This window comes from Gasterosteus aculeatus, chromosome 21, assembly GCF_964276395.1.
Source record: "Gasterosteus aculeatus chromosome 21, fGasAcu3.hap1.1, whole genome shotgun sequence".
NCBI classification, from domain to species: Eukaryota; Metazoa; Chordata; class Actinopteri; order Perciformes; family Gasterosteidae; genus Gasterosteus; species Gasterosteus aculeatus.
In genome coordinates, this window is record NC_135708.1 from 13,521,423 (window position 1) to 13,531,121 (window position 9,699).

At 42.9% G+C, this 9,699-nt stretch overlaps 1 protein-coding gene across 3 annotated transcripts; it reads left to right on the forward strand.

Moving 5' to 3' along the window:
- Nucleotides 1-177: 177 nt before the first annotated feature.
- Nucleotides 178-9,433, forward strand: sgk3 (serum/glucocorticoid regulated kinase family member 3). 3 transcript variants are annotated; one of them, XM_040167344.2, is made up of 18 exons: nt 185-457; nt 1,157-1,285; nt 3,839-4,015; nt 4,206-4,289; nt 4,471-4,543; nt 4,644-4,719; nt 4,945-5,020; nt 5,208-5,257; nt 5,405-5,462; nt 5,645-5,728; nt 5,819-5,950; nt 6,437-6,549; nt 6,803-6,839; nt 7,310-7,396; nt 7,711-7,806; nt 7,931-8,086; nt 8,266-8,355; nt 8,533-9,433. In XM_040167344.2, exons 3-18 carry the CDS (start codon nt 3,926-3,928, stop codon nt 8,701-8,703), a joined length of 1,473 nt encoding a protein of 490 aa, XP_040023278.2. In that variant the 5' UTR covers nt 185-457; nt 1,157-1,285; nt 3,839-3,925; the 3' UTR covers nt 8,704-9,433. The 3 variants fall into 3 exon arrangements, with proteins under 3 accessions (XP_040023277.2, XP_040023278.2, XP_040023279.2); XM_040167345.2 differs by having other exon boundaries at nt 203-457; nt 1,157-1,185; XM_040167343.2 differs by lacking the exon at nt 1,157-1,285 and having other exon boundaries at nt 178-457.
- The last annotated feature ends 266 nt before the right edge of the window (nt 9,434-9,699 follow it).

A 9,699-nucleotide genomic window follows, 5' to 3' on the forward strand; every position in this document is an offset into this window, starting at 1 on the left:
AGGTGATTAGACTGATAATATTCACGCATTAATGTCTGGAGTGTGACCAGCCACTATTATAAGAAGTACCTACAATTGTATTTTAATGCTTAAGTAAACGTAGAAGAAAAATCCCACCACTACCGACCTCTTTCGTTTCTTCACCTATATTTTGAAATGCTAAACCGGAAGTGCACCGGTGTATTGTGTCCGGCCTGACAGCAGAGAAGTCCCGTGACACATTTCATCGGAACTTTCTTGGGCAAAGAGGGAGCGATGTTTCCTGCTTCCCCCACACGCACTTAACATACTCTTATGGACAGCGACACAACTCAAGTTAAGTTTCCAGGAGGGTATTTTTGGTTGTTTTTACCAAATCGATACTTTTCGCTGTGCTGATAGTTTCAAAATGACGTGGAGCGAAATAGCCTCACTGGACTCACGAAAATAAACAAACACCGGATGAAAATGCTGTAAGGTACGTAATGTTCATTTACACGTTACGCCTGCTGTCGTGCTTTCCAAACGACGGCTATTAGCACACGCAGCTTTAATTACAACCCAACGTTAACTAGTTTGGATAAAACGATAACTTAGTTAGCCATTACGACAACTTTATCGAGTGGACTGACTGGACACTGAGCCGGAGGGAAAAAAACTAACTTAAAACACGTTTTCGCGGTGTCGTTCACAGTTTGTGCGACACCCTTAAAGCACGTCTAACCTTTACTGTCTAAACATTAGATCGGTGTGTGTGTTCCTTTCCCTTCCCTGACCCCCCAGTGTAATAGGTGAGGCCTTTTGGGGGCTGTGTTACCCCCCCGTGGAAAGGGTGTGTCAGGCCTCACCGCTGTCAACGTGAATCCCCACGTTGGCTGTTTATTCAGCTGTGTGGACAGTTTGCAATAGACTTTTTTTTTTTTTTCAATGTTTTATTGTTCCCTCCTGGTTTTCCTTCCCCGACCAGACACGCATCACTTCTTTTAAAACACGGGAAGATGGAGTTTACAATCACAGTAGTTCCAGTAGTGTGGAGCTGATTCACACATAAGTGGCTTAAGGAGCAACGGACCATCCTTCTGTCCTCTTACATTTTCTAAAGCTTATGAAACTTTGCCGGCTCACTCCGGCCAGTCTGTTAACGGAAGTCAGCACTGCTGTTTTTTTCTTTTTGCAGACTGCGAGTTGTCTGCACAGACTGGTCAGGTGAGGAATTTGTCCAGATGCTGAGGTCGTCTGCACGCATCTGGGGTTGACTTGAGTTCGTGCCACTCACACTTCTGCAGCTGCACTTCCTCAGCTAGAGGTCGGTCTGCGTTGCATTATAATCAGAGGCGTCCCGTAGAATGACGTGCACGTTATCTACCATCTCGCACCTCACAGATTCACTTGCTTCCAAACTATAAAAGCTGTTTTGTTAAATCTAGACTGTTGTTTATTTTGCATTCCTTTGGTCTGTCAGTTGACAGGCGCCCCGGTTGAGCTTTCACATCTCATTTAACATTGTACGGCGACCGGTGCCCTTGTTTTTCTTGTCACGCGGGATTCACAGCTAAGCACACCGAAAGAAAAAGGAAAAAAAAAAAAAAAAAGATGTTCAACATCCTCATAGGATATCCACAGGGCGAGGGTTGTGTCTTTGAGCCAGGCAGGAAGAATGTTATTTTTGATAGTGTGTAGTAAGCTACCGTGTTTGTGCCTGTCAGCACAAGTTAATTCATGCCGTGGCACCGAGTGCAGGGCATGCTGGCCTCAAAGTGCGACTAGAGAATGTGCTAAACGTTCATCTTGTTCCTTTTTAACGGCTAATTATGCCTCTCTGAGCGTTTTCTTTTTTTTCCCCAAATCTTGGCAATGTCTGTCGGTGGGTGTGTTGATCTGCAGCATTGTATCGTGTTTAAGGAGAAGCCGTGTCAGCTGTAAAATGTGAGTCGCACACGACAGTTGGTAGGTTTTATTCTCCCACGAGCTGTGGAATGTTAAAAAGTGGGTCCTATCCAGTGACGAGTGCCGAGTCTGGTGACCTCGAGAACGTGAGCACAGATGTGTAGCAGCTCAGTGAAACGGACCACGAGCGTTGTGTCTCCAGTGGGGAGGCTTTTGGACGCACAGGGCTGTCTGACTGGAGACAAACCACATTCAACATGTGGGGAAGATCCAGTTTGAACGAGCGCTTGTTGAGCGATCAGTCTGTTGACAAAAGATGCAGTATTTCAACAGCCAATTCATCATTTTGGCTCATTATTCAAGCAGAACATCTAAAACTTTTCAACAATTTCAACGTGAGGGTTTTCTCCTCATGTCATCGCCGAAAGAGTGTCACAGACATTGTGACGGGGCCTCCTTTTGCTCTTCATAAATAAACAATTCATTAAACGAATTAAGGAGAACCGCGATGATGTAATCGCCCTCGTTGCGGTTCGACGGAATGAATCAGGCTGAGAATAAAAGTGAAGGAAAGTTGAAAGGAGAATCAGAGCGGGGGGGAAAAAAGCAGCCAGTGTTGAAGCGGGTCACTGATCGCATTCCAACGAGGGACGCTCTCTACCGCCGACTGCCCAACGTGAGCAGAATGAGACATCTCTTCGGGATGTCTTCGTCTCACCCCGAGGACGCTTTTCCTGTTTGTTGTTAGAACCGACAGGAAAAACTACAGAAACAAAACTAGGCTGAGCTCACCGACGACACACAATGAACAAGTCAGGCCAGCAGACAAAGGGCTTTGTGTTCAAATAAACAAGGAAGAGAGAAACGCATCTGTGTGTGTAATTAATTCAGATCGCACCACGACACATGATGGTTTTATCAGGTGTGTTCAGCACAGAGGAGATCGCATCTACTCCACATTGATCGTAACTCGCCGACTGGACTCTTTGCAATAGTAATGAACTCAATTCATCTTCAGTAAACTCCGGTCTTGGCCTTTTTTGTTCACACTACCGTAAAGGGGAAGGAGTCCATCGCACCTTAGCAATGAGTTCCATTTCTTTCTTACCGACATGGTGGAAAAACTCTGGGGGGTCTTAACCTATTGTGTAACTCTAGCTTCAAGAGACCCCTAGAAGGTTTATTTAAAAATACCTCTCTTCTGACCGGTGCTTGGTGAAATGTCACAGAGCCAGCAGGGAAGAGCGCGTCAGGAGGGAGCACGGGGGGGGGATGCTGTGCTGTGCTGTGCTTTCCCTCCTGTGGTTGCCTGGGTAACGTGGGTAACGTTAAATCTATGCTCTGGCCTGACAAGGAGAGAAGTGGGGAGGGTGTCATTCTTAGCAGAGTGAAAACGCCTCAGAGTATTAAGACAAACGTCACATCATATTCCCAGTTGAGCGGCATGCTCGTTTTATCCAGGGTTTAATTGGGGTCAATTAGCTATATAAAAATACTCAGTTGAGTGAGTTGATGTATATAGTTAGTGTAAATATTACTCTTTTTCACTTAATATCCTTTTTGACCTTTTTTCCCCCGACATTCTGCACATACTTAGAATTTTGGCCCGAGTGAGATACTTTGCATACAAGATCTTTTGTCTCTGTGATCTTTTGTGGCACAGCTGTAAAACATCAGCCCCGTTTCCTATGGATGAATAGTAAGAAAGTAGAAGGATGGATTGATGGACAAGCAGCTTGTCTCCAGGACTTTGTTTGCGGCTCAAACATCGAACAAAATGAACTCAGTGAAAGATCAAATAAACCGTATGAATGAATGACGGCAAAGTCATTGTCCGCGGTAAACGTTGATCATCTCTGACGTGGGCGACGTCCACGCCGCAGACTGAAATGTGTCCAGAGCAGAACAACAGCAGCTTCACTTCCTAAATAACAAAATGGCAACTTCTTTTTTTTTTCTTCTTCTCCTGCAGAAGTGACCCGCGATGGAAACGGGCCAGTTGCATACTTGAAGTCTTCCCCTGAGGAGGACGCATTACTTTTGGATCTTACGCATCTAAATGCCGACAAAGATGGAGGAGCAAACCGGTCAGCCCAACGTCAGCATTCCCTGCCACAACGAGCAGAGGGACAAGAAAAAGCGTTACACCGTACGTACAAAGACCCCCGGCCGGACATTGTTGGATAAGCCTTTCTGAGTATGATTATTTCAACAAAGGTCATTTCAGTGTCCAGTTGTCAGTCAGTAAATGCTATTTTTGTAAAAGAAATGCATGAAATTATAATAATTGACTATATTATCTTGTGTTGACATGGACTTTCTTTGCCCCTTTTCTTCAGGTTTACAAAGTAATAGTTAATGTGGGACAGCAGGAGTGGTTTGTCTTCAGGCGTTATGCAGAGTTTGATAAACTCTACAACACGGTGAGTGGCGGATGCATATGTAATGCATCACCATTATTTTGCATATGAGTCTTAAAATTCCCTTTTGTCTTTTGTGGCGTGCGCTTCACATTGAGATTCAGAATAACGATGTACTTCCGACCAATTGGATGTTTTCCGGCCCGCGGGTCATTTTCTATTTTGCTCTCTCACATGTTTGCAGTTAAGGAAACAGTTTGCATCTACGAACTTGAAGATTCCCGCCAAGAGGATATTTGGGGACAATTTTGACCCGGGTAAGCGTTTGTTCTCGGGCCAATTCATCACACGGCGCATGATCCATGCTGCTGATCTTTGGATGTATGTTTTAAAACCGCACGTGCGTCACGTCAACAGAGTTCATCAAGCAAAGGAGAGCGGGGCTGCACGAGTTCATCAAGCGAATCGTCTCAGATCCTCAGCTGTGCAACCAGTAAGCGCTTGTGTTCTCGCAGTCACATCACGCTGGCAAATTCATGGCGATTGAATGCGTTTGACCATCTGAATCTGAAAAAACTAGTGAGATCTGCTCTGTTCAGCCATGCTTCACACTTGGCGTGATTTTGAATTTCCAAAAGGCGAAGAGTGTTCTGCAACGTGCAACGCTTTAATTGCTGATGTTACTTTATTGCTGCTATTTAATTCTTCAATTTTACAGGCCAGATGTGCGGGCCTTTCTGCTGATGGACAAAATGCAATCCTTTTCCGATGCATCGGAGGACGAGGACGACAAAGTAAGTAAACAGCAAACAATTTTGAACGATCAATATCCGAGTGTGTCATCACCTTTTCAGTTTAGGTCTTCTATCTCAGACATTCTGCAGTATCCAAACTCTCTGTTTCCCTCATGATGCTATTGTAGCTCAGATAGTTGCATCTTAATGTCTAATATGGGAAATGTTTATTTCTGCTGTTTGACAGAACAGCTCTAACTCCAGAAACATTAACCTGGGACCCTCTGGAAATCCACAGTATGTTCAACCTGCTTATGTTTTATGGCATTGTGTATATTTGTTATCTGTCCTTTTGTCCTATCTGTCTACACGTTTTTTTTACCTGTCTGTAATATAATCAATTTCATAGCCCCTGTAATTAATGCGCTGTACTCTTTGTTACAGGGCCAAGCCCACCGACTTTGACTTTTTGAAAGTCATAGGAAAGGGCAGTTTTGGGAAGGTACGTGAACAACACAAAAGTATATTTGCTTTCTGTTCATCTCTCAGAAAATCTTTTGAGACACGTTTGTGTTGGTTTTTGTTTATATAGTTTCAGTTCTCAGTTGGTCATTTCATGTGAGAAGTGAGAATCGGATGTGGAATTAATGAGATCTCGCTGCCCTTTTCTCCCTCGTGATGCAGGTTTTCCTCGCCAAACTAAAACATGATGAAAGGTATTATGCCGTCAAGGTTTTACAGAAGAAGGTCATTCTCAACAGAAAGGAGGTAACTTTGCCAACAAATATAACCCTCTTTCCATATTTCATGTGTGTCTGATAAATCCAATTCTTCAACTAAATCCCTCCCTCCAATCAGCAAAAACACATCATGGCCGAGCGCAACGTGCTGCTGAAGAATGTGAAACACCCTTTCCTAGTCGGGCTTCAGTATTCCTTCCAGACCACCGACAAGTTGTACTTCGTCTTGGATTTTGTCAATGGCGGAGAGGTAAGCTCTTTCAAGTCTTGCGAATAAAGTGCTTGTGCAAAAACGAGAAATGGCTGTAATGCAGTTTGTATTGCGTGGCTTTAAGAGCAGCACTGTTGCTTGTTAACACCCCTCCATGTGTGAAAGTTCTGAATATACACGGTGTCACTTCCCCTGTTCGTATCATCCAGTGTGATCGGCCTTTTTAAAGCTGCCATGTGCAGCTGACTGGCTGACAGTGAGTCACTACAATCCGCGTCACCGCGAAGCTCAAAGACCAGTAACATGGGAAATAAATGAGATCAATGTTCACGCTCAGTTATCCCTGTTGAGATTGAAATGGTATTTGTTCAAACATCACCCGATAATAGGCTGATATAAAGCACGTTATGCAGCTTTGTCACATAATGAGTAAACATTAGATCTGTATCACTGAATCTGGTTAATGGTCCTCAGTTACCATGTAATTCATCACATTTAACACAACTGCACCTTTTTTTATTTCAGCTTTTCTTCCATCTTCAAAAAGAGCGGACCTTTCCGGAGCCCAGAGCAAAATTCTACATTGCTGAGATCGCCAGTGCACTGGGATATCTGCATTCTCTCAACATTGTTTACAGGTATGTTTAATAAACTAGTGATACTTTAAGATCACGTCAGCAAAGCACAAACAGGAAATATATAAAAACAGTCCATTTCACAATTACACTGGGCAGTGGGAGTGTTTCTGCAGTAAGAGGACATGTACGCGTGTGACACATGCTCGCCTCACTCACATGATTATGAGTCCTTATAGCCACCCTTTTTCTTGCAATGGGCTATTTTGGTCCCTGTGTCTCTTTTACCGAAATTCCCTCATTTGATTTACTTTAGAGACTTGAAGCCAGAAAACATCCTCCTCGACCACGAAGTGAGTATTCCTATCGTTTAAACACAATGCTCTACAATATATATACAATAACTGTAACAGCAATTACGGGATGGCATAAAAGCTTAAAGTTTGATATTATGTTTACGCTACGATTAATTTAAGTCCATGGAGCTACTGTGCGTGAACTCAGGCAGCAGATCAAACGCTAGAAGACTCTCTAGCACAGGTTTGCATCCTCTTCCGGTCACATTCGCATCGCCAGCGAGCCACGGTGTCTTCTCCCAGTCCCAGCTGGACGGACTGCGTGTGATTTGGATTAGGCCTTGCTAATGATTTTCCTGCCTAGCCTGATTGGGAAAGTGAAGGGAACGGTGAATGGGGCCGACTGAGCCGCGCTGCAGCCAACATTCCTGGGGCAACAATAGGATCCTCAGTGCGCGGCGGATAATGAGCGGCCTGTGTGGGCGCGCGTCCTCTAAAACCCGTCTCTGTGTGTCCTCTCTGTGTAGGGGCACATCATTCTGACGGACTTCGGATTGTGCAAAGAGGGCATTTCGCAGACCGACACCACCACCACTTTTTGTGGAACGCCGGAGGTATTGCAGCCTGGATTTGCATGTTTCCGCGTAGAATTACTAGCAGTTTTGTTCCAAAGACGTCCCACTTCCCGTGTCAAAACATAATAATCATTAACAGTTTTTGTAATGTGTAATGTTAATGATTTAAGTATGAGAGTACTCCATCTTGAGGCAACGCTGCCGGTCTGTGTAGAGATATGAATCACCCTTTCCACAGAAGTAAATAGGCATTAATGAGCTCTAATGCATGACATACATTTGGCTGGTGCAGTTTAAGCCGCAAGCCAAATGTCTTTGATATAGTGTTATGTTTGTGTCCTTTCCCTTACCAGTACTTGGCTCCAGAGGTCCTGAGGAAACAGCCGTATGATAATACAGTGGACTGGTGGTGTCTGGGTTCAGTGCTGTATGAAATGCTTTATGGACTGGTGAGCTTCATACTTTGAGGGCCTCAAATATCTCAATACATTGCACTTATTCCTGCAGCAAATTTGTGGTGTCACTGTTCTGTCACACTCTTAACATTCCTCTACTTGTTTTTTCACTTCCTAGCCGCCGTTCTACAGCAGGGACACGCATCAAATGTATGACAACATCCTCCACAAGCCGCTGGTGATGCGTCCTGGTGCGTCCAGCACAGCCTGGTCTCTGCTCCAGGGCCTGCTGGAGAAGGAGGGCATGCACAGACTGGGGTCCATGGATGACTTTGTGAGTTCAGCACACATTTACATTCACACACACGCTTCATCTCCTCGTGCTGGGGCTCCCTCTGGTGGACGTTTGCTGTAAATACATCGTCATTGGCTTTTATTCAACTAACTTACTATGAATCAAATAGTTGTTGTTGTTTAAGAGGTTTTATTTTTTTTTATATTCTGCATTTTCAGAATGAGATCAAAGCACACAGCTTCTTCTCCTCCATCAACTGGGATGACCTGGAACAGAAGAAGATCCCTCCCCCATTTACACCCAATGTGGTAAATATTTGTTCTTTCTTCTGCAATAATCTCTCAACAAAAACAGAACCTGACAGGCATCTTTGCCGGTCCTTTTCCCCGCAACAAAATAATCACACAAGCGGTGAAATGTTTGTCTTGCATCTCTTCCACGAATCTTGATGTGGCCGGTGTTCTCTTCCTTTGATGTTTTTACAGAGCTCTTACTGTGACATCTCTAACTTTGATCCGGAGTTCACAGAGGAGATGGTCCCCAACTCCATCTGCTGGTCCAAAGACCATTCCGTAGTCAACGCCAGTGTAATGGAGGCCGACGATGCCTTTGTGGGCTTCTCTTATGCCCCAGCTTCTGATGACTTTTTCCTATGAAACATTCCCAAGGAGGTCTTTGGTTGCCTTAACCAGTATAACGTCTTTCGATTGAAGGGAAGCATTCATACCGTGGACTAATTTGTTCTATGAAGCCAAAGCAAGCAGCTGAGACAGAACAGCATTTAAAGCAAATTTTGGTTTGAACAAAGAATGCCAGAACAGTCTTTATTTTTTACAAATTTGTATTTATAAATATATATACATGACATATTCTATTTTTAAGAATTAAGGACAGCCATCCTCTATTATTTGTTATATCTGGTTGTTTCTAAAAAAAAAGCCTTTATAAAGCCTTAAAATTGTCCCTTAAATGAAATCAATAAGCGGTTTTCTGAACAACTTGAACAATTCACTGGACTTAATACCATCCATTTGATGGATGTGTTTGTCCATGTAATTACTGTAAAAAAAACAATTATGTACATTTTTGAAAAGCTGGAAATAGGGAATACTTGATAGACCACTAAATAAAGCATTTTGGTTTGTAGGTTACATTTGTAAAAACGTATAAAAAATATCTTCTTCAGTTACCTCTGTTGTTTTTTTGTCACTTTACTTATTGAGTGATTATGTTTTTTGGATTGTTTGTGTTTGTTCCCTTGCTATTCTTTGCCTTGAAGCATTTATTCATAATTGCAGAAATAAAAAATCCACAATGCTTTGCTTAGCCTGGCAATTAAGTAGGCTTATACTCTTGCACAGTAATAAAAAAAATATCAAAGAAAAATGGTTTGACTGTGTTTTTAATTATAATTTGATTAATTTAAGACATACGGCAAGTCAATGACATTACACAAATGAAAGTGTAAAATGATGACGTGAAAAAGTAAATAAAAAATAAAATGAATTTCTAATTAATATAAAATGTACAATCACTTTTTAATGTATTCATGTACAAATCTAATTCAACAAGGAAAATGGTACAGATGGAGAAGAAGAAGAAGAAGAAGAGAAGAGTAAAATTGAACATGTTGTGTTCAAAAATGAAGAAAC